The following is a 27,719-nucleotide window of genomic DNA, read 5'->3' as shown; positions in this document are numbered from 1 at the left end:
CTCGATGAAAAGAGAGAATTACACTGAGCTGTCACATTAATGCCTATAATGTGAAGAAACACTCCTGGCAAGAATGCTTAGGTAAGCAGAAATATCAAATCTGCATAAATAAATAGGGACACATCTGATTCAATGTATATTTTGAAAGATGTGACCCATGGAAAAACAAACAGGAAATCTTGATGTATTTTGTAAAAGAGAACTCTGGCTTTACTATTTTAATAAATACGTAAGTTCTGGATTGCTGGACTACCTTGGGGCAAAGGTGTTTAAGTAGCCTTCATATTTGTACTACAGTCTAATTTAAAAACACCTTTGGACTTAGGTACTTAGTGTTTCACCTTTTATCACATAGCAGAATTTATTAAGGACCATGTTTTTTGTTTGAAATTCACCTAATTGAAGGATTCTAAATTATACTTCTTGTGATAATATGGTAAGTACAGGGAAGCTGACAGCAGTGGTTCAAAACAGAACAAAGCTTTTCTAAGGCAAGATCCCTACATTAAAATTAAAATTAATGTAGATCTCCATTTAAAAATATCAAGTTATGTTTAGTAAACACTATTTACAATCTATATGAGAAAGTGCACAGAAAATGTTTTATATCAAAACTGAAAAACTGATAAAAGAGAACATGACACCAGATACTTGCAACATATATAACCAACAAAGGATTAGTTTGAAGGCATCTATCTAAAATTAACAAGAAAGAGATAATACCCAAGAAAAATGGGCAAAGAACATGAACAGGAAAAGTCACAGATGAGAATCTCTGAATGACTAATCAATGTATGAAAAGATAACAAACAGGAATTGCAAATCAAAATCAAATACCATTGTCTTCCATCAGACTGGCAACAAAGAAAGTCTTAACAGCAAACGTTGACAGGATATGGCAAAACAGTGGGAGTGTAAACTTGGTAGTCATTTTGCAAAACATTCTGGTAATACTTGGTAGAATGGAAATGTACCTGTGCTCTAATCCACTTGTAGGTATATACCTAAAGAAATGGTCAAACCTGTAGATGTGTATAAAGATCTTCACTGTGGCATTGTTGTAATGGAAAAGGTACTGACCTAGAAATCTATCCCTAGAGGAACTTGGATACATTCAAGATAGGTGATTCATGTGGGACAATACAGTAAAGCAGTCAAAATATGGATAATTTACATAAATATAGATAAGTCAGTAACAACATTAAGTAGAAAAAGCAAGCAGAATATACTATCATAAGCAAATTAAATGTATAAAATATATTTTTTTAAAGATAGAGATAATAAGTGAGAAAGACTTAAAGGATATAGACCAGATTTACTATAAATATTGCCTAAGGGATGGAGGGAAGTGAGTAAGACTGGTGATGGGGTCCAGGGATACTTCAGCTTCATTTGCAATGAAAGCTTTTTAAAAAAAAAACAAATTTTTTTTGAGTGAAAATGACAAAATTTAAAATGATCAATTCTAAGTAGCAGCAATATAAATATTCTCTTTGTCTCTATTAAAATATCTTAAGATAGAGAAAAATCACATTCAAAAGAAAAAGTACAGTGCTGGGGAGGAGGAGTAGGGAGCGACTGCTCTTCCTCATGGGGAAGTAAAAAATGTTGGGAACTGAACAGATGGTGATTGCACCGAAGTGGTGGTTGTGTGAATGTTTAAGTACCACTGAATTAACTGTAAAACAGTTCATTTTATGTTATGTGAATTTCACTTTGAAAAAAAGTGCATTTTTAGAGTCAATCATTATAGCAACAAAAATTCTTTTAAGTACATAGTGTATTATGTCTTTGGCTAGGGCCTAGGGGTTAATTTTCAAGGAATTCTATCTTTCAAAGGATTACTGAAAGACACAGATCAACTTATACAGAATTAGTGTCTTTAAAAGTATATGACGGTGAAGATCTCTTAAGACTGTATTGATCTTCAAAAATAGCTATATTACCAAAGATAATAATGGGTAATGAGTTAAACTGGGTGCTTCAGAACTACTGGTCTGAGAAAACCAACAACCCAGATTCAGTTTTGCAAATTAAAGTAGAAGGGTGAAGTGGGAGTTAAAAATATTAGCTCCTTTTGAATAGTCTCTGAAAGATATTTGATGTTCATTATACTAACTTTGAACTCTTCTAGGGCTTTGAAATCTTTGAAAATAACTAATTTAAAAAGAAGAACCAGTTAGTAATCAAGACAGAGAATCAGATTTTTGTGTAGAACTTTGAATTTCAGCCTGGCTGAAAGATTCAGCAGTCTGAAACTTCTAAATAGTTTTTTTGCATAATCAGTTCAGGGTACTTCTTTCTAAGGGCAAGGCCAACTTCTTTCTGACTGCAGAACACATTTTTTCATTTGTTCTTATAAATCTGACATTCAAGCCTGAAACTCCTTTAATAGGGAATATTTTATTCCTAAAAATCCATGGAACAGGTAACATACTTAAGAAATCACTGCATTTTGTATAATCTTTCTCCATATCTCTCAGAGAGTGTAAGTGATCTGCCCAAAGTTACAAAGCTAGTAAGTTGCAGAACTTAACCCAAATTTTCACATTGTAAGTCCTATGTTTTCTCATATATTCCATAATATATTTCACAAATGATATATAGTTTGTTCAATGGCTTGTGATAAGATATGTACATATTAATCCTTACTGTTTTGTAACCCTGTGAAGGAATTAGGCAGATTTATAAATAAGGCACAGAGGTAAATTGGCTTTTTCATGGTGCCACAGGTACAAAGTGGGACTTTTGAGTTCTGTCTGGATAGCGGAAGACTCTACTGGGTAACCTAAGATGGTACTACTAACCCACACGGCCTCAAAACAGACATGTAAGATCAGTTAAGTAACTGACCATTTATAAAACACTTTAACATAGACAGATAGACATAGATATATATCATCCCCACAGAAGAGAAAAAAAGCAAAAGTTTTCTGATTTTACAATTTTTTGGCCCCAGAATGACTGTAGTGGAAAAGGACAGCACAATGATTACAACAAATCAAACAATTTGATATGGCAGCATTTGGTAAAAATATTTTGAAAACATACCCATTTTGAGGTCCTCCATCATTTATCACATTTAAATGAGATAATTGCTTTTTTAAGTGGAGTTTGTAACTTGCATTAATTCTTAAAAATAACATCTGTAAAAAAAATAAAACTAAGTTTCTTAAAGTTCTACTGAAACAGAAGGCATAAGTATCTGCTGTCACCAATATCAAATCAGAAAAATTTTTAAATAACCTTCATTTTGGCAATATACTGTACCTTTAAAATGCTCCCTTGAAAGTATTTTATTGTTATTTTAGTATATTTTTTGTACTTAGTTGGATGAAAGCTCTTTTTCCCCTTTTCAATATTATTTGTTTTAGTGTTATGACTTATCACTGCTTTCCTGCCCCTTAGAAAGTCCTCTGAGATATATAAGCAGTATATATCATGACAGGTAAAAAGAAATGGAGAATTCTGTAATACATTAACTAGGAACTTACTAGAGAAAGTAAAAAAATAGGAATGTCACTGAAGAGTGAAGAGGGAGGTGTGTGCTCTTTCTCTCAGCAGACCACACCTTTCCCCACCCCCTTCCCCAGGCCTATCTTCCTCCCATCTCTCTTTTTCCTAAGCCCCAAGGGCACTTTTTTTTTTTTTTTTGCGCCTCTGTAACTTGTTTCTGAGCCCATTTCTTCTACAGCTCACTTCTTCTGCCTCTGTGACTTTCTAAATAAACTTTCTCCCATAAAAAGAAAAGTGAAGAGAACTCTTGTGATACTTCTGTAGAGGACGACTGTAGGGACAGTGGGTGGATATTTCATAGATGAGAGGTGCTAAAGACTACTCATTTGATTTTTTCTGGTTTGTGCCTATATAGATTACTTATCCTGATCTAAAAAATACTTAAGGCATATTGATTAAGTTACTTTATGTGCCTTCTCATTGTTAACTCTATCAGTAATTCCTCCTCTATCCAATTTGGAATAATCACCATGAGTAACATAATTTATGTTCATTGATAAATGCCAACTCTGATTTTCAAACTATGGTTTTTTGCCATGCATAATGTGTACTTTTTTGCCCAAATTTTTGAGGGAAAAATAAGGATGCACATTATACATGGGTAGTACCTGAAATACCTTATATCTATTCTTGCGTCTTGTAATTATTTGTTACATAAAATTGCTTGTACCATATGTTCAAGAATAAATGCTAAAATTTCTTTACAATACAGAAAAGTATTTATAAATAAATTAAAAATTGAATTAAAAAAAGTAAAATTAAAGGTTTTTTTTCCTGAAAGTTTGGGGCCAAAACGTGGATACACATTATACACAGGAGCGCATTATACATGGCAAATACGGTAATAATGTAATGAATGATGGAAGTAGAATCTAGAATCTTTGATGCTCAATGGACAAATGGAAAATGTGCTTTTTAGAACTGCTGACTGTACAGCAAAGCTATTATTGCTCTGACCTGTCAGAGTAAGGAGCACTTTGAAATCAGAAATTTTTATCCATATTCCCTAAGTCAATATAACAACTGGAAAAAATAATAATCACAATAGAACTTGAACTAAGGATAATTGTGCCCAAAGTATGTTAAACACTAATTCTACATGCACATAATATGTTATATATAAAAAAAGTAGTTTTAGAAACTACACTACTCACTTGTATTTGCTCTTCTGGAAGGAGATCAATCATAGCTTCATGCATTTTTGCCATTTGCTTACAAATATTTCTGAAACAGGCAGAAGGAACGGGAGCTTTCACCTCATACTGGCAAGGGAAAATAATAAGAATTACGTTCATGTCCTTTGGATAGCACACTGTCCCCACAGAGAAATGTCTTCTGCTCCTACACTTCTGATATAATGCTCAAGCTCATACTTCAATTGTGATCTGGGCCACTCGTGCTAATCTCAAGAACTTTTCATTAAATATCCCAATCTACTTTGAAGAGAGTCAGCATAATCTTGTGGCTAAGAACATGGGCTGCCTTCCTTAATATGGCCCGTTTGGGTTTCCAGCTCTTCCAGTTCTTAGCTATGTAACATTGGGAAGTTACTTTGCTTCTCTGTATCTCAAAGGGCTTGCTGTGAGGATTTAAAAAGATGGCTCATAAGAACAGAAAACAGTACTTGATACAAAGTAAGTAATAAAAAATGTTAACTACTAATCTGGCTCAATATATAATGATGAATGATTAAAGTAGGCCCTCTAAATCAACAGATTATTTTTAAAACATGATTTTATGAATGTGTCATCATAACCATATCTGAAATCGGTATAACTCTAGCATAATTAAAATGTTCTTTTTCTTTAGTAGGTAGACCAATATAGTCATCATATTTAAGGTTAAGGGAAGACTTTTCCCGTAACAATCTATACTGAAAATTTAAATTTAAATTTAGGTAAGTTCATTTTATCATTCTTACACCTGGAACAACAACCTGGTAAGACTTAGATAACTATCTTTTTTGCCCACACTTTAGACTTCATAGCTTAAATTATATACCATTTTTATTTATAAGACATATTTGGGCTAAATATACTTCAGACGCACTCATCTTATAGTTTATTAAAATGATGAGCTCCAATATGCTGTCGTTGAAGTCACCATGTGACTGGACCAAGATAAGCAAAGTTGTAACCACCCGAGGGTTTGTCTCTCTTCAGCCTAGAAATACATCAAACATCCCCTTACCTTTTTTTCATTAATAACAACTCTAAGACATAACTCACATACTATAAAACTTACCCTTTAACAGTGTACAATTAACTGGTTTTTAGCAAACTCATAGTTATACAACCATCACCACTAATTTCTGAACGTTTTCATCACCCCAAGAACCCCATGATTAGCAGTCATTCCCTACTGCCCCCCCATTCACTTAGCCCCTGGCGACCACTAATCTCAATACATGGAATCATACAATATGTGGCTCTTATGACTGGCTCCTTTCACTTAGCATAAAGCTATCAAAGTTCCTTCATATTGTAGTATGTGTCAGTACTTCATCCTTTTTATGGCTGCATGATATTCCATTATATAACTATATCACAATTTATCCAATCATCAATTGGGCATTTGGATTATTTCCACTTTCTAGCTATTAGTAATAATGCTATAAACATGCATGGACAGGTTTGTTGTGTGTGAGGATGAATTTTCTTCGATTCTCATGGGTATACTCCTCGAAGTGAAACTACTGGGTCATATAGTAGCTCTATGTTTAACCTTTTCAGAAAATGCCAGAATATTTTTCCAAAGTGCCTGTACCACTTTACAATCCCACCTAGAAATGTATGAGGGTTCCAACTTCTCCATATTCTCACCAATACTTACTACTGTCTGTCTTTTTTATTTTAGCCATCCTAGTGGGTATGAAGTGGCATCTCATTACGGTGACATCCCCTTATCTTAACTAACCCCCTCTACTGAATTGCATAGTATCTCTCCAAAATCTGTATCTACTTGGAACCTCATGAGGCCATACTGGATTAGAGTGGACCTGAAATATAGTGACTGGTGTCTTTATAAAAGAAAGGAGAGGAAAATTTAGACATAGAGACACACAGAAGGAAGACAGCCATGTGAGGACAGAGGTAGAGATTGGAGTGATGATGCATCTATAAGCCGAGGAATGCCAACAATTGACAGCAAGCACTAGAAGCTAGAAAGAGGTAGGGAAGAATTCTTCACTAGAGCCTTCAGAGGGAGCTTGGCTTAGCAATGCTTTGATTTAGGACTTCTAGCCTCCAGAACTATGAGAGAACAAATTTCAGTTGTTTTAAGCCACTCAATCTGTGGTAATTTGTTGTGGCACCTTAGGAAACTAGAATACCCCCAAAACCTTCATTCACCCCCTGTTTTCCCTAAAGATACTATTCTTTCCACCTTAACTTTGCCATTACTTTTATTCAGTCAGCTAAACTTGATACGGTACCAGTTCTATTCTCAACCCTTAAAATTTGGTGCTTGCCATAACCCAAACCACCTTACCCCACTATTAACAATCTTCTGAAATTTCTCTGTGGAAAAAATCACTAAAGATGTCTTAACTTCCAAATGTAAACTCTTGTAGTTCCCCTTCTTCATTGCTCTGCAGTATTTCACACACTCTCACACCTGAAACACTTATGTAGCACAATGCTTTCCTGATTGCTCCTCTCCTAACCTTCCTCTTTTTGTCTCCTACTTCTTCAAAGTTAATCACCGCTTCTCTTCCCATCTTTTCCCTCCTATCAATCTCATTCACTCTCATCACTTCTAATAAATCTCCAGTCATGAAACACCTTATTGAGTTTAAGTCACACATTTCCTAGGTATTCCATTCCATAGCTAAGTTTACCATGACCTTCCCCAAACCTGCTCTTCTGACCTGTTTCAATTACTATTGCTGGTATTACAATCCTGTTCACATAGACAGAAATTTGCAACTTAAGTTTTTATCCTGCTTTTCCTTGTTTCCGTGTTTTAAATAAATCATTGGCTAAGTACATTCAAATTAGTTCTCACATTAGTTAGCTCTTTAGGTTAGAGTTTCTCAACCCCTACCCTACTGACATTTGAGGCTAGGTAACTGCTGTAGGGGCTGCCTGCAAATTGCAGGATATTCAGCAACGTCCTTGGCCTCTACTCACTAGTTACCATATCATCCTGCTCCCCAAATTGTGACAATCTAAAATGTTCCTAACATTTCTGAATGTCCTTTAGGGGATAAAATTGTTTCAGTTGAAAAACACCATCTTAGGTGAGGCCTTCAATACATCGCACTTGAAAAAATGTAGTAGCATTTTCAAGAGTACAGGTGTTACTTCAACAAACATTTACTAAAACTATCTGGCACATAGTAAGTTCTGAATAAATATTTTCTTGGATTTGTGCATGTACCCATATGTTTGTATATAAGTACATAGGTATGTATGTATATGTGTATACACATGTATGTATGTACTTGAGTGAATGGGTCTGATACTCTGCTAGCTGGAGAATACAAAGATTACTCAGAGAAAGTCCGTTTGGAGAGCTGTCCGTTTGGCTGGTGTTCCAGAAAGTGGACACTGCATGACACAAGAACACGGGTGAAGGGCATGTTGGAAGTAGCAGAGATGGCTTCCTGAGAAGCATACCTGGGCTGCTGAGTCTTAAGGAAAAAAAATTAAGTAAAAGTGAAATTGACTCATAGACACAGAGAGAACTGGTAGTTGCCAGAGGGGAGAGAGGTTGGGAGACTGGGTGAAAAAGATGAAGGAGATAAGAAGTAAATCAATAGTTATGAAATAGCAATGGGATATAAAGAACTGCATAGGGAATATAGTCAATAATATTGTGATAATTAAGAATAGTGCCAGGTGGGTACTGTAAATATCGAGGGGAACACTTTGTAAAGTATATGATTACCTAACCACTATACTGTGCATCTAAAACTAATATAAAATAATATTGAATAATACTGAATAATATTAAATGTAATTGAAAAATAAAATTTAAAGTTCTTTAAAAAAAATTAAGTAAAAGTATTCCAAATAAACCTCAAATCCATTCTACATACCATCTGATTAATCCTTCTAAAATGCAATCATGTGATTGATTAGTTTAAGAACTTTGGAGTTTTGCTTCTGTTTAAAATTTAGAAAGCTTCAGGAGCATGTTGCTACTACCCTAACCACAAGAAAAAACTGGAATAATTTATAAATCATAACTTCTTGCTCTGGCTGGGTAGTTCAATTGGTTAGAGTGTCGTCCCAATATGCCAAGGTTGTGGGTTTGATCCCAGGTCAGGACACATACAAGAATCAACCAATGAATGCATAAATAAGAGGAACAACAAATCGATGTTTCTCGTTCTCTCTTTCTCTCCCCCTTTCCCGCCCTCTCCCTTCCTCTCTCTCTAAAAGCAATGAAAAAAATGTTCCTGAGTGAGGAGATTAAAAACAAACAAAATACCGGGTCAAACTCCTAAGCAAATCATCAGGAAAAAAAGTAATTCTGACAGGGAGTGGCAAAGAGACACTTGTTAATAAGGAAAGAATACATGTTAGGGTAACAGAAATCATCAGCAGGGAAGGTGGTAGAGAAAACACTTAAGTTGCAATTGTCTAGGCACACTTTTGACATTAAAAAAAAAAAAGACATCAAATATGGGAAGGGGGTCACTTGAAGTTTCTAAAAGGCTTAAGAGCCCTGGCTGGTGTAGCTCAGTGGATTGAGCATGGGCCTGTGAACCAAAGAGTCGCCAGTTTGATTCCCAGTCAGGGCACATGCCTGGGTTGCAGGCCAGGTCCCAAGTATGGGGCACCTGAGAGGCAACCACACACTGATGTTTCTCTCCTTCCCTTCCCCTCTAAGAATAAACAAAATCATTTAAAAAAAGACTTAAGAAACATAATAACTATATGCAACATGCAGACTATGTAGAATCTTTGACCAAGCAAGTTATTGTGAGAAGAGATTTTGGTAAAATTGATGAGATTCAAATAGAAATAGGTATTAGAAGGAATTATTTTTAATTTTGTTAGGTATGATATGGTAGAGTGATTACACAAGAAAGTGTCTGTTGTTTTTAGAAATACATAAGTAAAATATCATAAAGCCTCAAATATATAAAAATATTTTAGCAAAAAAAGCAAAATGGTAATGACAAATAAAGGTGATGAGTATATGTGAAGCTCATTAAATAATCCTTATTTTTCTTCGCCAAAATTAAATAAATTGAGTTGTCACAGGACAAAGTCTAGGCACAGACCCAATTCTTGTTCAAAAACTGGATGACCAAAATGACAGTGTTAATGATAAGACAGTCTGTTTGGGGGCACCAGGGAGTCTCCCTAGTTGGCCAAGATGGTGGCAGGAGGAGGTTCTTACACTGAGCACGTGGAAAGCTAGAGACACCAGTGGACAGAGTCTGAGTGTATAAAAAGCTAGCAAGATAACTGGATAGAGAAAAAGTCCTCCTCACCCTATTCCAGTACTAGATTGAGGGTGGGACCAGGAGAAGGCAGGCACATGCACAACAGAACTCAAAATGCACAAGGGAAGGTGCTGGACCAAAAAGGCCTGTCAGTCTAGCCTGGGGAAAAGAGGGGCTGGTTGGGAGGTGGACCCACCCAAAGCATGAGAAAGTGTGAAAAGTTGATTGGTCATATTGAGAAAAGTACCTGGCCTGTCCCACACCCAAGCTAGTATAACTCCAGGGGAACAAAGAGGCTTGCTCTGGCTTGTGGCTGATTGGCTTGTGACCTGCACCTGCACAGTGCACTGCCTGTTCTCCCATGTGGCCTTAGCAGCCATGTCGCCCATAGCTTCCAAGCAGAAATCTGTCTTTCTCTCTGCCTTGCCCACTTGGTGATAAATTCACCTATGTGTTCATGTGAGCTCTCACTTGGGAGCACATGATCATGTAGCTCCAGGAGCCGCATGGCCCATGGCTGTGCTGCCTCCACATGCAGGCTCCAGGAGAAATTATGAAATGAAAAGCAGCCAGGAACAAGCTAAGCTTCCTGGATGGGGATATGACCACTTGGCAGCTGACTATGGGCTCCAAAGGATTGTCCTTTTAAATTGGAGCAGGAACTCCGAACACTGGCTCTGAACTCTGAATTTTGTCTTGGCCTAGATGAGGAGTTGGGTTTTGCAATAAGAGTCTACCATTCTCCCAGATTGTGCAGCACCTGAATAAAACCTCTTTCCTTTGCATCAGCAACTGCCTCAAGAGTCTGGCTTTTGTGGCAGCAGGCATCCAATATCCTCCCCCGCTTTTTGGTTCAGTTACAATATAATAAAGTCAGGTTTTTAAGAGTACTGACTTTCTTTTCTTTGGTTTTGTTTCATTATATCCCACAGCTTATTACTAGTTCTATTATTTAACATTTACTTTATTCTACATGTTAGGTGTCTACAGTCTCCTGCCATATTAGATGGTAAACTTGTTAAGGGTAGTCACAGTGCATTATTTATTGATTTTTGGTACACAGAATACCATGTTTCAAAAAGGAAACTGGTGAAATAGAACTGCTTTTGAATTTAGCGTGTACTTGGGGCCCTCAATTATTTTTAAGAATGTAAAGGGATCCTGTGGGCAAAACATTTGAGAACTATTAAACAAACGCAATCCTTTTTTCTAAGCACTCTTTTCTTACTGTCACCAACAAAGGTTTAGGCACATGTCTATGTATATGAATGGGTACCACTTTATCTTGCCCTTTTATGATTTTTGTAGCTGTTGCTCTTGCTATCTTAGAATCTGCTAGATACAAGTAGGAGGAAAAGCATATCGAAGTGCCTTGATTTATAAGCTTGCTCAAAATGTGCTCTTAGATAAAAGTATAAACTAAGTAAATCTTCACAGTTTCAAGTTCTAAAATTTCTGCTTTCTCCCTAAGATATGTGTTGAAAAACTTAAGGAAAAGAAAGAGTGACTGATAGGGCAAAAGTGACTGGGGTTAATTAACTGACATTTTTCTGAAGATACCCTCCCAGGGTAATTGAGAATTCTTTAGAAAACATTGCTTCTTTTAATGACCTACAGGGAATGAGATGCAAACATAAAACAAACACTGAAACCAATTATCTATGAGAGCAATAATGCACCTCAGACTCTGCATTTTTAATAACACATTTTATCACAAACAATTTATTTACTTTTTTTTCTCTATTTTGATCTTTGTTCTCTCAATTCTGTCTCCACCAGAAGGTTTTCAGAGTAAAACCTATATATTTGTCAATGCAGCTAACATAAATTACTTCTCTATAGGGTTTCGTTCATCTTTAAAAATCATCCCTCCCTCCCCCTGGATCCCTTAGGTGATGAGTATCAACTATTTGGGCAATCTGAAAATTTTATTGAGTTTTCTCCCAAAGTCTGAAAAATTTGATTTGTTAAACAACTATGAAAAAGTCATAATGCCTTTAAGCAAAGTCAAATAATTTATATAAATAATTACCTTAGATAACAGCTTGTCAAATAAATTATCCATTATCGCTACAAGCTTAGCTGATATTTCAGCTATGTGGTCATGGTAGTCCTATAATGAGAAATAACATATTTTAAAGTCCCTGGGATACATCTAAAAAACACTTAACAATTCAGGAATTAAATTTATGAAACTCCAGTATAAAATATATGAAAAAGTACCTTAGTGATATGATCAAAATGCCTAAGCATGCTATATTGCTTAGGCTGCAGTCGTGCTTCAAAATGCGCCCGGATCACAGGAATGTAGTGCACAATTAACTGCAAACAGCGTGAAGAAAGAGCTGAAAATCCAAGTTGTAGATATATCATGGAGAAACAAAAAAGGATATTAGTTGACTTTAAGTACATATATCAAATTAAGTAAAAAACATTAATTAACTAAATTATATACAAATCCCATTTTATTTCATAAATGAAGAATACGTTGGTAGAAAACATATCTCAGTTTATTTAAGAAAATCATTTGGTACTCAATACTGTAATGAATTTATTGATTTTCCAGGCAGACTCAGGTATGAATATTACTGGCCTGAGGAAGCTGACAGTACAACTGTTTCTCTTCTGACATTCAGATACCTTTCACCCCAAAGTACTTCACACATAACACAGTTTAACATTTTCCACAGCAGTGCAACTTCCAAATAACGTACTTGTTAAATTGGAAATTCCTCATTGCATTTCCCCAGAACTTAATTTTTTACTTATGGTGGTACATAAAAGAGTGAAGTAGCATTTGCCACTTTTACAGCCTTTGGTTAGAACAACAAACATCAGATATACAAGAAAACATGAATATAGTAACATAATTATAACACCTCAGTACACAAATTAAATTAAAGAATCCATACCCAAATTTTTTGTAGTTATTGTTTTTAGTCCAACAACTTGCAGTGCACCAGCTCCAAGAACTAACTGACAACTTCTTGAATTGAAGTACTAACAAAAGAAGGGGGAAAAAAGCAACAATTTATTAAAAACTATTCTTCATATTCTGGCAATGTGTTATCAGATCCAAAAATGCATCATCTCTCCTCTCACTGAATGACCAAGTAAATTTTCTAGTAGGAGCAATTAGGATCTATTTACGTAATGACCAAAAAAAAGGAGGGGATAGGTGTTCCTTAATGTACTGTCTGGTAGGAAAAAAAATGAGAAATTCTAACAATCAATTGTTGAGAAATTAACCTTTAACTTGCAATCACAGAACTTGTTCAGTCATTTTCTTCAGTCATTCTAACTGGATAAATCCTATTTTCAAAAGGGTAACACAATCTTTCTGCATTAAAATATGACAACTCAGTTTGGGAACATAATTGATAGATTAGATGTTTGAAAAAATGAAAACTTTTCATGTTAGCAGTTAAAAATATCTTAATATGAAATGGTTGAGAAAAATTATCACCACATTTTTATTTTATATTAATGGTTCTGAAAGAATGATTTAAGAAAAATATCTAACCTTAGTGAGATGAATTTTGTAAAGTTCAGTGAATTCCTTCCATGCACATTTGAAACCAGTCCAGGTTTTTTGACCTAAGTAGCCTCAGTCATGTTCAGCACCTAACGAACAAATCATCTCCTGTCTCCAACGTCATTAACAACTCTATGGGTGTAATGAGGAATCACTAAATGTGGAGTGAGAAGGAAGTAGGCACCCTTCTTCCAGGCACATGTGATTTAACCATAATTTAATGTCACAACATTAATGTTTTAAAGATAACTTAACCTTGAAATGTCTTAGAGTTGGAAGATAAGTCACACCCTAAAGAACTACTTCTTCCAACTATGTTTTCATAACAGAGTAAAATCATACCTACCTTCAATAAATCTGACAGGCGAGTAAGCATGTCAGTAGTAACAGATGGGATATTATCCACACACTGGCAATATTCAAGGATAATTCTTATCAACAACAATACAGTTCTATAAGAAAAGAAAGATGATCCAGTAGGCAGTCAAAACAAAAAGAAAACCCAACTGATTTGGCATATAAAAATCAACAACGATCTTGGTAACTGCTAAATTCTGTGTTAAACTTATCAGTACAGCTGAGTAGGAACTCACTAGATTGAGGGTGCAAAATTAAGGAGGCACTCAATTTCAGGGTCATACAGTTGCAGGGTCATCACTTTCATGACACTGAGAATGAATACTTCCTTAAATTTTGTGCTGTGGGCATATCACTCTCTGTGTGGCAGCCTTACTAAGTAAGTCTCTTCTATAAAGTAGGTATCCCATTTTTTGGTCAATTTGATACTGGTAGCCTGGCTAGTACCAGGGTTGCCTGTGGGAGCAGAGGGGAGGGACCACAGGGGCGGCACCATGTTGCCCCAGTAAACCAAACTAGCAGAGTGTGTGATGACAGGTTCCTCCACCTCCCGAGCAAGACACGGGAAGGGCAGTGGGGATGAGGAGAGGCCTTGCATGGAGCATGTGCAAGGCTAGAGAGGGTGATTGGCAAAGGGAAAAGCCCTCCTACTCCCTTTCGGTCCCTGGGTAAGGGTGGGACCAGAGGATGCAGCTGTGTGTACCTTAGAGGTCAAGATGGCTGCAGGGAAAGGTGTAGAGAAAGACCTATCAGTCTAGCTTGGGAAAAAGATGAGATTGGTTGGGGTGGGGGACCGTTCCAGGAACACATGGAAGCTTGGGCTGGAATATATAAACTGAGGAGAAAGGGGAAAGGGTCTCTCTCTCTCTCTTTGATCTATATTGTGCACATACTGGCTGGTGCTTTGTGGGACTAGCTGGCTCTGGAAGCCACATGGCCAAAGGTGGTGCAGGCCACACATGCAGTCCCCAGGAACGAGCCTAAAACCAGACTGCAACCATGAACAAGCTAAGCCACCTGGATAGTCATGCTGCAGCCACCTGCGACTGCTAAGGGGCAGTATTTCTAAATGGGAGAAGGAACTCTGGGTGCAGCCTTGGACTGGTCTGGCAAAAGATGGCTGGGTTTTCCTCTGGGTTTTCTGGAGGGGATGGGCTTTAAGGCAGGAAGCTGCAACTTTTAAAATTATCACCACATTTTTATTTTATATTAATGGTTCTTATAACTTTTGATAAAAGACCTTTTCCCTTTTCTCACCGTTCTCTGCCTCCAGAATTTGCCTATGGATGGCAGCAAGCAGCCGAACCCCACTTTTGTTCAGTAACAGTTTCAGAAATATGGACAAAAAGGCTACACATTGTTTCTGATTATATAGTAGGTCCTTAATCACAACTATTGAATTAATGAAAAGAATTTAGTCCAGATTTTCTTAGTGAGATCAAAGAGAACATCTACGACATCTAAGAACAATGTATCTCCTAAAATGTTTATTGGTAAATCATGTGGATGGAAAAAAAAGGTTCTATGGAAAGTAATCTCACAGGGTGATCTGATCATAAATTCCTAACTGGACAGGTTATGGTGGGTAGTCATGCCCCCACCATATAACTTTTTAGTAAAAGGTTTATCTTTACCTTAAGCAAGTTCCATTGTTTCTGTGCACCTAGGTTAACACAACTTTGAAATAAATTTAACCACCCTCAGAAGAGCACATAATCTTGTTAATTATCCTGTAATCCCATCCCCACCTTGCCTTCTCCCACCTCCTTGTAATCTTCCTTCCCTTACCTCCTTAATTTCAAATGCATAAAAAAGCTGCGAAATTGTTATTCTCTGGAGCATTTCAGATCTTACTCCCTGGTATATGTCATCAGTTTGGCTCAAATAAATTGTTACAAAAATTCTCTATAGGTTTGGACATTTCTTACATTGACAGTTACAAAAAGCTCTCCAAAAATGTGAAAGTCAACAGCTTATTAGCAGGACATATAAAAAATTAAAAAGAGGACTACTGAGAGGTTAAACAAGACTGAAATTAAGGGGAAAATAGCCATTCATTATAGAACACCTAAGTTCAACAAGATGCTCAGAAGTGCACAATCCACATCAAGTATTTTAGAAAAGTCTGCAGAATATCAGGAAGTACATTCAAGAAAGATAGTGTAACCTGCAGAAAATCCATTTTCTTTAATGTGACCCTTTCTGTTGTATACTCACTTCCTTAATCATTAAGCCCTTATGACATCTTAGTTTCAGTATCAAACTGTCTTAATCCTGTGGGGGTCCTGGCTGATCTGAGAGAAACAAACCAATTCTTTTCTTAAATATTGTTACAAATATTGGGTACATAGGTTCAAGGTCATGACTAACTGCACATTTGTATGTGACTAATGTTAAGCCATTAACATTTAAGCCATCAGTTTAGTTATAACACATGTTTTGTAAGGGTGCATGATATTCTATAGAAAACTGTATGTGAGAGATACCTCAAACTCTTAAGTCACTGTGTGTAGTTGGTGTTTTTTCCCTGTGAAATTCGAAGTTAGTGTTATGTTTTTTCTTCATGTACTGTTCAAAATGGCTAAAAAAACACATATCAATCCAATAATGCAAGAAATGCTGAAGAACTTCAGCAAATGCTACTTGAGTTGGTTATTGAAATATTTTGCAAGTGTTGTAAAAAGTATTTATGCCTTGAGCATAGCAATACCGTTAGTGATGACTTACAAATGTTTTGCAAAGCCAACTATTAAAGATTCTGATTAATACTGAAGACTTTTTGGTTGTATTTTTTAGCAATATTCATGTTTCTGTTATTTGAAAAGAAAAATTTTTATAATTTATGTTTTTATATTTCTTTAATAATTTCTAGATTGTAACTAAATTTTAAAAATCATGTATTTTATAACAAATGCAAACTTGCAGTGTTTTTACAATTTTTTTTCTGCTTTCAGCTCTTACTAGTAATGAATGTATCTCTCAGATGCACATAACCTATGCTCAATACTTTTTTGACCTCAACCTCCACAGGGTTAAAAACAAAGCCTCAGATCTATTGACCACAGTAAAAGAGTTTTAGTCAAGCTAAAGATAACATGACTTCAGCTGTATTTCAGCCCCAGGCCCACGAAAGCAGAACAACCATACTGGAAACCAGACAGAACAACACCATGGCTGACATCAGGACCTAATACAATGATCAAATACTCCCTACACTGGCCCTAACTAATCAGTAGAGCCCAGGACCTGAACTCCTTTAGCCCCCATGATTAATGATTTCCCCCCACTATAACCCATCCTCTGAAGCCATGGGGATGCCAGTCTTTTAGTACTAGCCTACTTGTGACTCTGGGCTTGCTGCCATTTGCTAAACCAGTGATTTTCAACAGGTGTGCTACGGCACATTGGTGTGCCACAAGAATTTTTAAAACATGCAGTACCCAACTATTTAGTCAGGGGCACTGACCTCTTTTTCTTTAGACTGTCAAATGAAAAAAATTACAACAGCCAACACAACAGCTGTTCAATATCAATGAATCAAAATTACACCTATTTTTTGTCAGATCTGCAAAAATATATTTTTGTTGTGCCACAGAATAAATTAGTTTATGTGTGCCATTAGATGAAAAAGGTTGAAAATCACTGTCCTAAACTAATAAACCTCTACTTTCTTTGCAGCAAGCCCCTGCTTGTATTTGATTGGGCTTTGATATACACAGGTGAACACAGGCCCTTTTAGTCTGGTAACAACAGTGTCTAGCCTTTGTAACAGATTAATTATCAGACCATATATTACTCTACTCATATTCCTACTGTCTGTTTTGCTGGACAGGAGTCCACTGCTTATCTTTTGTTTTTTTCTCTCAGCAGAGTTAATATTCCCCCTTCAGCTAGGGAGTTTAGTTTTTTGCCTAAAGAGCAAGAAGTAGCTAGATAGCTAGAGGGGGCCATTTCCATCAAGCATGGGAAGAGTAACCAGATAACGGATAGTTGAAGAGAGAGATCACAATTACATGGAAGGGATAAGATCACAGGGCTTTGCTCTACCAAAAGCAGGAAAGAATTCCAGAGGAGAAAGGAATTAGCTTATAATAGGGTACTTCACAGTTCTGGGTAAAACAAGTTGAGAAAAAGCATCAAAGTTTTGACTACTTATTATGTGCCAAGAACAATAAAAATGGTTAAGACATGATTCCCCACCTTTGAGGAACTCAGAGTCTAACCAGGGAGATATGTACATAAATAAAAAATTCTAATATGCTGTGGGAAGTACCATAATAGAGGAATGTAGAGTTACAAGGAGAAAATCATCCATTCTTCCTGGAGGGGTTGGGTATTTCAGAAAAAACTTATACAGCAACAAGAAACAAAACAGAAGAGTGAAAAAAAATTGGTCTAGATATTGGGAACTAGTTCTAATTCTGGCTTTATTTGGGTCATTTTAAATTAACCATTTAACCTTTTAAACTTCAATTCTCTTAAGTGTTAAGGAAACAGTTATTCTTGAAATGTCTATTTTACAAAATAGTTGTAGAGATCAAATGAGATCATATATAGGAAAATACTTAAACTATGATGTGCTGTTAAAGAATAGGAAGATATTATTTTAGTTACTCATTTAATAAAAAGGGATGAAATACTACACAAACAACACTGGGATTTATATTTTTCTTAGTTAACTTAAATTTAAAATACCATTATTGGTAAAAGAGTAAAAGATCTAGTGAAAATGATAATGGAAATAACTACCAACAATTATCAGAGGCTTATTAGGTGCTAAAACTGTGCTAAAAACTTTGCATGTATTACCTGTTTAATTTTGCAGTAATTTTTAGTACAGTACTATTTTCCATATTTTGTTTTACAGATAAGAGAAATGAGACACACTGAGTAACTTGCCCAAGGTCACAAAGTGTAACAGAGACCCTGGAATTCAAACTTAAGCAGTCTGACTCCAGCATCCACAGATTCAACTGTTATGCTATATACTACACACTAAAAAAGCTGCGGAAAAAAAAGAGTTTGAGATACTAATAACATTATGGAGACACTATACCACCCTTCCATCAGGTACCACTAGATTTCTTGTTACATGAGAAAAATCAACTACCCTTTTCTTTGTTAAGCCGGTGCAATCACTAATGGATACAGACTACAAAATATAGAAAGTACAAAAAGAATCCACAAAATTTCCTTTAAATTCTTTGGAGGATTTTAAGTTGTTAATCCAAAATTTCCAATTCACATAAAGGCGCAGCTAGAAGACCTATGTTTTAAATAACTGACTCAACTAATAAAGAAAAATGGGTCGGTCACTCACCCAACAACAGCATACTGTTGGCCCTCAACAATGAGAACTTCAGCTGGTTTCCTTTCTTCTGTAGCTAAGGAATAAAGCAAATAAACAAGAAAGACATAGGTACAAGATAAAGCAAAATATGGAAGAAAAATTTAAACTAGGAAAACAAACTGAATAAGATAGTTCCTGTTTATGGCCTGAAACTGTCTCATTTCTGAAAATGATTATCTACTTCTTAGGAAGCAAGAAAGTACAAAGTAAAGTATATTGAGTCTGAAATCAGAGAGATTTGGATTTGAGTTCCAGAACTGCCAATTACTGGATAGCATGACCTTGGTTGGGCCAATTAATTAACTCATTTGAGTCTCAATATTTTTATCAATTAAACATGGATAACAGTATCTGTCTTTCAGGTTTGTTGTTAATGATGGAGATAATGATTACAAACTGTCTATCCTCTAGGTCTGGCAGATGGTAAATGATCAGTAAGTAGTATAGCAAAAAAAAAAAAGTTATTAGTTTTAAAAGGTAGAACTAACATTTTAAGTGGCTGTCTTTTCTTTATTATAATTCTGAAAATGCAATTTAATTCCTATATTTAAGAGAGAATATATTTAATTTTCAAGACTTTAATCTAGAAGTTACTTTATTTTCATAATATGGTATTTCTTATCATTATAAAACAAAATTCATCATGTTGAGGTAAAAACAAAGGTAGACTGAAATTTCTGTCCTGAATCAACCAAATTAGTTAGATTACCATGGGCAAGTCATCATGCTTTCCTGAACTTCAAGCCCTGTTTGAGCTCAAAGAAGTTTGTAAATAAAAAAGGGGCTATGTATAAGTTCAGTGACAGAAAGTAACCTCATAGTGTTATCTGATCATAAAATCCAAACTGGGCAGGTCATGGAGGGTAGTCACACCTCAGGCCTCTGACTTTCCTAGTAAAAGGTTACCTTTGCCTTAAGCAAAACCTACCCATTGTTCTTGTGCATCTAGGTTAACACACCTTTGAAATGCCTGCTCTTTCAGGTTAAATATAACCACCCTCAAGACAGCACATACCTTAACTATTCCATACCTTGCTATCTCCCACCTTCATATAATTTTCTTTACATTCCCTCCTTAATTCCAAATGTATAAAAAGAACTGCAAAACTGTCATTTACTGAAGCAATTGAGATCTTGCTTCTTGCATTCCATCAGTTCGGCTCAAATAAGCTTTTATAAAAATTTTCTAAATGTTTGGACATTCTTATGTTGACAAATAAAATGTCTACTTCCTCATTTCTTTAAAGTAAAAAAATTCAATGTGATATAATTTCTAATCACAATTCACTCTGTATGTCAGATTAAATATTTCGAGGACAGGAAATGTTTCTTAACTAATTCTCTACATTGCAGATAAGTGGCATAACACAGCAGTTGAGAGAAATGGCCCTAAAGTCAGTCTTTAGGTCAATCTGCCTGAATCCAGATCTCAGCTCTACCACTTCCTAGCTATGTAAGCTTAGGCAAGTTGCTTAACCTCTTTGTGCCTCCATTCTCATTTTGTTAATTGAGAATACTAACAGTGGCTATCTCGTGGACCTGTAAATAAGATAACAATGTAAGGTGTTTAGAACAACCTGTCTAGCCTTCATATTAACTGTTGTCCATTACTTTCATTTCCCCAATGCTTAGCAAAGTAGCTATTAACTCAATAAATGAATGTGGATAAATAATAACCAAGATCCCTCAACTTGGTAAGAACTAGTAAAATGTTAATCGACTTCTAATAGCATATACTTTCTTCTCTCTCAGAGGAAAGAAAAAAAAAGACTGGAAGAGAAGTAGGGTATATAGAGAAACTTCTGTTAGTATCCTTCAAACCGAAAATGAAAACAAATAGTTTACTTTGCAGGAAAAATATATAGTTAATCAATCACACTATATCATTTTAATTAAAATATCATTATGTTTCCATGACAGTGAATTACAAGACAGAGCTATTCAGGGACAGAAAACATGCCTTAGTCATCTAGTACAACACCTCGCACTGTAGAAAGTCAATTAAATATAGCTTAAAAGGGTAGCAGATGAGTGATAAATCTCATTTTAAATTTGTGATTTAGGACTTCCAGCCAAGGTGGAGGTGTAGGTAGATATACTTTGCCTCCTCACACAACCAAAAGAAAGACAACAACAAATTTAAAAACCAGAAATAGACAGAAATACCAGAAAATCAATCTGTATAGAATTCCGACAACCAAGGAGTTAAAGAAGAAACATTCACTCAGAGCACTAGGAGGAGCAGAGATGGGCAGCCTGTGTGGAGAGGACTCACAGCAAGGTGGTAGCTGGAGGACCTGGGTGTATGAGGTGGAGGCTGGTGGACCAGGCAAGGTGGCTGGCAGACCCGCAGTTTCCACGTTTTCATGCAAATTAACCAGGAGGAACAACTGGGGAGCAAGAGAGACAGCACAACCCAGGGTTCCAGCACAGAGAAATAAAGCCTCAAAGCCTCTGACTGAAAATACCTGTAGGTGTTGTGGCAGTGAGAGAAACTCCCAGTCTCAGAGGAGAGCTTGTTGGAGAGGCAAACCCACAGGGTCCTACACGTACACAAAACCACCCACCCGGATTCAGCACCAGAAGGGCCCAATTTGATTGTATGTAGCAGAAGTGACTGAAAGTCGGCCAAGAGCTGAGCAAGCAGTATTGTTCCCTTTAGAACCCCTCCCTCACATACAGTGCTACAACCTGGGTTGCCCCACCCTGGCGAATACCTAAGGCTCCTCCCCTTACTACATAACAGGCAAGCTGAGACCAAAAAAAAAAAAAAAAATGGCCCAAATGAAATGACAGATCAAAGCTACAGAGAAAATACAACTAAGCGATGAAGAGATAGCCAACCTACTAGATGCACAGTTCAAAACACTGGTAATCAGGATGCTCACAGAATTGGTTGAGTATGGTCACAAAAATGGAGGAAGAAGTGAAGGCTATGAAAGTGAAATAAAGGAAAATGTACAGGGAACCAATAGCGATGGGAAGGAAACTAGGACTCAAATCAACAGTTTGGAGCAGAAGAAGAAACAAACATTCAATCAGAACAGAATGAAGAAACAAGAATTCAAAAACATTAGAAGAGGCTTAGGAACCCCCAGGACATCTTTAAATGTTGCAACATACAAATCATAGGGGTACCAGAAGAATAAGAGGAACAGCAAGAAACTGAAAACTTATTTGAACAAATAGTGAAAGGAGAACTTCCCCAATCTGGCAAAGGAAATAGACTTCCAGGAAGTCCAGGAAGCTCAGAGAGTCTCAAAGAAGTTGGACCCAAGGAGGAACACACAAAGGCACATCATAATTACACTACCCAAGATTAAAATGAAGGAGAGAATCCTAGAAGCAGTAAGAGAAAAGGAGGCAGCTACCTACAAAGGAGTTCCCATTAGACTGTTAGCTGATTTCTCAAAAGAGACCTTACAGGCATGAAGGGGCTGGAAAGAAGTATTCCAAGTCATGAAAGGCAAGGACCTCCATCCAAGATTGCTCTATCCAGCAAAGCTTTCATTTAGAATGGAAAGGCAGATAAAGTGCTTCTCAGATAAGGTCAAGTTAAAGGAGTTCATCATCACCAAGTCCTTATTATATGAAACAGTTAAAGTGACTTAGAAAAAGAAGATAAAAAATATGAACAGTAAAATGACAACAAACTCACAGTTATCAACAAGCGAACATAAAAACACAAAAACAAAAACACAATGAACTAAGCAAACAACTACAACAGGAACAGATTCACAGAAATAGAGATCACATGGTGGGCTGTCAGCTGGAAGGGAAGGGGGGAGAATGGGAGAAAAGGAACAGGGAATAAGAAGCATAAACTGTAAGTAGAAAATAGAAAGGGGGAGGTTAAGAATAGTATGGGAAATGGAAAAGCCAAAGAACTTATATGTATGACCCATGGACATGAATCAAGGTGGGAGAATGATGGTGGAAAGGGAGGGTACAGGGTGGAGGGGAATAAAGGGGAGAAAAATGGGACAACTGTAATAACATAATCAACAAAATTATTGATTTAAGAAAAAAATAAACGTGATTTAGAATGATCAGTGTTTTATTTTTCTTCCAGTTTTTGCTACTTGAATGTTTTTGCTTTGCTAATATAAAATCACTTAAAAATTATGATCACCACCCAATACTGTTATCTACTAACAACAGGCACTAGAAAACAAAAATTTACTTAATTCCTTCCATTCCTTTCTTTGCTCTATATGAATTAACCTATTTTACACCTGTCTTTAACCCCTTGTCTCTTGTCACAATGGTAGAAGAGACAGCTTTTCTCCTGAACTATGGATTCCATTTCAGGATAACTGCTCCACAATCACTACATCATTCTTATGCTAAATTAACCTTCTCCTCTTTCTGTTAAGCACAAAAATATAACTCAGCTTCTCCTACCTTAGAACTCTTCTTTCAATTCCTTGAGTGGATTAACGTAACAATCTCTAATTTCTCTTATGTCTCTAGCTATAATTTCATCACTCACTTTCCTTTCACAGCCAAACTTCTTGAAAAAGCAGGCTATACATGTCTACCCTTCCTCACCTTCTGAGTTATTTAGCACTGACCTACAATCTGACTTTATCACTCTACTGAATTACTAAGATAACAAATGAGCTACATGTCAAATCAGTGGTAACTCTGTATTTTACTGTTTTTCTATTTCTATGCCATTATATTTTGTGCAAATGGTTAAGTATACAATTTAAAAATATTTCTATGTAAAAATATTAAATTATTATTAAATGCATAAAATGTGAAAATACAAATGTCTCCTCCATTAAAAATATTCAAGTACTTTATAGCTTCAAATCTGGTAACACAGATTAAGTTGTATATAAATTTACATTATCACATGACAACTCCACTTAAGCCATTTTTATCTTTCAACCAATATTTGATACCAATTCTCTCCTTGAAATTCTGATTTTTTGATTTCTGTGTTCTTCTGGTTTTCTTCCTACCTCTCTGGCCCTTCCTTAAGTCTCCATAGTTTTTTTTCTATGGTTCTTTACACTGTAGTTTTCTCTATCATACCATACTACATTAATTACTAATATATTACATCTAATGTGATTGCTAATACATACTTTTTCATTGGACTTAACTGATGCAGACCCCCGGCTCATGGGGTCCACGTCATTATGGATGAAATGAGGCATTCACACAGACTACCAAGTCTGGTGGAGGAAAAGGGACAGCATGGCTTTTCTCTCAAGGGGAGCAAAAGCCTCTGCCCTTGCTCCAATGAATTTTTATTGTCTTACTGGGCACATTACAAGAAGGTCCTCATTAACTATGCACAGGCTTGCTTTAGGTAGTTACCTTTTACAGAAAACAAAGGAGCCAATGGTGCTAATCACATCACAAAAGAGGGATATTTGCAAATGAAAAGGCAAAAGTAGTTGGACTGGTTACACTCATCCTTGGAAGGTTTAACATGGATTTTAGCAAGTTGCTTTGCAGTAAATGTCCTCAATTCAGGGTGAGGGAGTTTTAGCAAAAAGCAAGACTCACAGCTGCCTAAGTACTTTGGGGGCCTGACTCCGCATGGGAGAACCTACCTGTGGGCATGGGTTCTGTGCATCTCCGAGTGGGAGCTGGGCCCATGCCACGCAGAACAGTCTACTACACTTAACCCTTTTAAAGAATTGTAACTGCTATCTCTGTTTTAATATCTGACAAAAAGAAGCTTACTAGTGCTGAATGAATGGTTACATGTCTCTAAACAATATGGTAACAGTGGTTAAGAATATAGCTATGAAATTATAGAAAGCTGGTTTCAAGTCGTAGCTCATCATATTGATACAAAATTCTTTAACCCTTAAAAGTTTCATGCTTCCTCACTTCCTCACTGTTAATACAATAGTATCTTCATAACAAATTGTTGAAAGAATAACTGGAGTTTTAAAAAGCAGCTGGTCCAGTGTCTGGCATATGATTAACCATCAATAAGTATATGAAATTATTATAAATCACCACAGATACTTTTATAGTCAACCACTTACTAACAAAGCTGTAAGTATTAGTTCTAGGCTTTTAAAGTGGCACTGTCAATTAAAGAAATATTAAGTATTTCTACAAAATGAACAGACAATGTAAAATTGGAAGAGAGTGTGTGGAAAAAATACCCGTACCCCCTGATTTTTTTTCAGGTAAAGCAATCTTTCCATCTGATAAAGAATCAACCAGATCCTGAAATTCTGCTGGAACATCGGCTTGCTTCCAGCGCTCATTGTCTAAGAGGAGGCTATTTAAAAGAAAAAAGAAAAATAAACTTGAATAATATTTTATGACATTTTCACTGGTTAAAAAAAGCTGAGAAAGTGCATAAGATTTTTATAACTTTTAATAATAATAAAAACTACAAATACATTAAGTTTAAGTAGAGCTCGTCAATTTAAGACACTGAGTTTTTACACAGTAATGGCTGTTAGCTATTGTTAGTACGTAAGAATTAAAAATGCTGAACACCTTAATAAACAGAAATCATTCATAAACAGTATGAATACTTTCAGAAAGTATTTCTCTTTTTATATTTCTAACAAAGAAGAGTGACAAAACATAATTAACTTCACTTTGAGTGGGAAAGGAAAGGCAATCTTCCCGACAGAATGGTCACAGTTATGATACCTGAGCTTGGTTTTTCTCTCTTCATGAAACCTGTTTACAAATTTACTAGCTTGACTCTGAAGTGCTCCAAGTAATGACATGCTTTTTCTTCCACATATCTGTTCAGTGTCGAAAATGAATGTTTCCATTAATCTAGAAAGTGTTATGAATTCCGTGGAATTTAGCTTCTCAAGAAAACCATCCTAAATTTTAAAGATAACACAAAAATCATGACAGTTAGTATAACACCAAATATGGATGTGTTATAAAACCTCTCAGTCTAACAAATGTTAATATTAATATTATTTTTATGATATGTAATATAATATATGCATAAAAATTATTTTAAAAATCAATTTAATGAAATTTTCCCAATACTCTAATCCCAAAAATTGAACATAAAAAGCATAAGATGTCTAAATTTTATTCTGACCCATTTAAAGTACACTAGCTCAAACAAATTCACATCATTATATAAAAACTTCACAACATTGGAATTCAACTAATTTTATTAATTGACTAGTCATACACATACATATATAACAGTATTATTAACTTCAAATTAATTAAGGTATATTTCAAATTTAAGTCTTTTATTAAATCATTTATTTGAAAATAATACTTGAATAAGTTTTCCTATTTCTCTCTTATTTGGTTTATTTTAACATCTCCCTAACAGACCATACCAGTACTGTTAACCTTATTATGTGTCAAAAATATAATATGCATTATGGGAAACATAAGGATATAAGCAGGGATATGATTCCAGCTTTTCAAAATAATTACACTATATATAAAATATCTAAAGCTTTATCAAAACAGCTAACCTTTGCTCTCGACATCAGAAATTTGACAGCTCGATCATGGCATATATCTGAGGCACTATACAATAACTCCTGCGTATTATTTGCCAGCTTTCCTAGTTCTAAGTCAGTTAATTTCATGTCTTCATTCACCCTGAAAATAATTAAAATAGATTAAGTTAGGGAAAGTTATGAACACACTGTTCCACATTGGTCACATATCAATAAAAAACAAAATGCAATAAAACATTTGAGGAAAATTCGGTGATGTATCAAATACTTTTAATTTGTGGTGAAGCATCACTTAAATGTGTCAAATAATACAAATAAATATTTTAGCTTAGTCTTATATAAGAATAACTTTCTCTTTCTGCTACAGTATTTTTAATAGTTAAATTCTGACTCCGGAAATTTTGCAAGAACTACAGCAAAAAAATTCTACTTAGGTACAAGGTGGTAGCTATAGTAGGTTGTGCACAAGTGTCTAGGATGACACAGTGGAAGGAAGGAAAAAGCAAGGAAATGTTATTTCATGACAAACAGGCTCTCTGTTTACTTACAATTATGAAAGGTTGTTAACATTTAGTTTAACTGAACTACTCCTGAGCACTTAACTGTGTTTAAATGCCTGACACTGAAGGGGATATAATAGATTACTGCCCTCAAGGAACTTAAAATAGAGCAGGAGTATTTATAAGATATAATGCATTTTTTTCCAGCTTTAAGAAGGAAATGCAAGACTTTAAGTTAATTATACATTTTTCCCTGGGCATATATAAAGATCACTGATTCCATGCTAACAATTCAGTTTACTATGAACCAAGTTAAATGCCTTAGCATCATTTTCTCTCTTTCAATTCAATTAAAATAATTTTCAAAGATATTATACAGAGGCACTGATGTATATTAATTTCAGGCCAACCATTACTCTAACTGGGTTAAGCAAAGTATTAAAAAGTTATTTCCTGCTATCATTCAAAATTATAACATCACTAAATTTATTTACTAGTACTTTAAAATAATGGATTAATATTCTTAAAGTACTCTCAGAAACAGTCATTTGTTTGGTTCTCACATTCTGAGGCAAGTATATAAATATCTACCCGCATTTTTCCGACCGTAAGACACACCTAGGTTTTA

The 27,719-nt window shown here is 35.6% G+C and overlaps 1 protein-coding gene across 3 annotated transcripts in view; it reads right to left on the bottom strand.

Annotated features, from left to right (window-relative positions):
- The window catches only part of VPS54 (VPS54 subunit of GARP complex), a 103,530-nt gene that overhangs the window by 1,748 nt on the left and 74,063 nt on the right, over window positions 1-27,719 (bottom strand). For all 3 annotated transcript variants that reach the window (XM_045828432.1, XM_045828433.1, XM_045828430.1), the window contains 10 exons: window positions 26,604-26,733; window positions 25,798-25,979; window positions 25,302-25,414; window positions 19,129-19,192; window positions 13,798-13,903; window positions 12,829-12,916; window positions 12,140-12,261; window positions 11,949-12,029; window positions 4,671-4,778; window positions 3,052-3,146 (listed from right to left, as the gene is read on the bottom strand). In XM_045828432.1, coding sequence (XP_045684388.1) covers window positions 3,052-3,146; window positions 4,671-4,778; window positions 11,949-12,029; window positions 12,140-12,261; window positions 12,829-12,916; window positions 13,798-13,903; window positions 19,129-19,192; window positions 25,302-25,414; window positions 25,798-25,979; window positions 26,604-26,733 — 1,089 coding nt within the window. The remainder of the gene's footprint in view (window positions 1-3,051; window positions 3,147-4,670; window positions 4,779-11,948; window positions 12,030-12,139; window positions 12,262-12,828; window positions 12,917-13,797; window positions 13,904-19,128; window positions 19,193-25,301; window positions 25,415-25,797; window positions 25,980-26,603; window positions 26,734-27,719) is intronic.

This window comes from Phyllostomus hastatus, unplaced genomic scaffold (assembly GCF_019186645.2).
Source record: "Phyllostomus hastatus isolate PE091 unplaced genomic scaffold, TTU_PhHast_1.1 phas_scaffold_78, whole genome shotgun sequence".
Taxonomy (NCBI): domain Eukaryota; kingdom Metazoa; phylum Chordata; class Mammalia; order Chiroptera; family Phyllostomidae; genus Phyllostomus; species Phyllostomus hastatus.
Note: the sequence above shows the minus strand (reverse complement) of the source record. Positions and strands in the feature narration are given on the sequence as shown.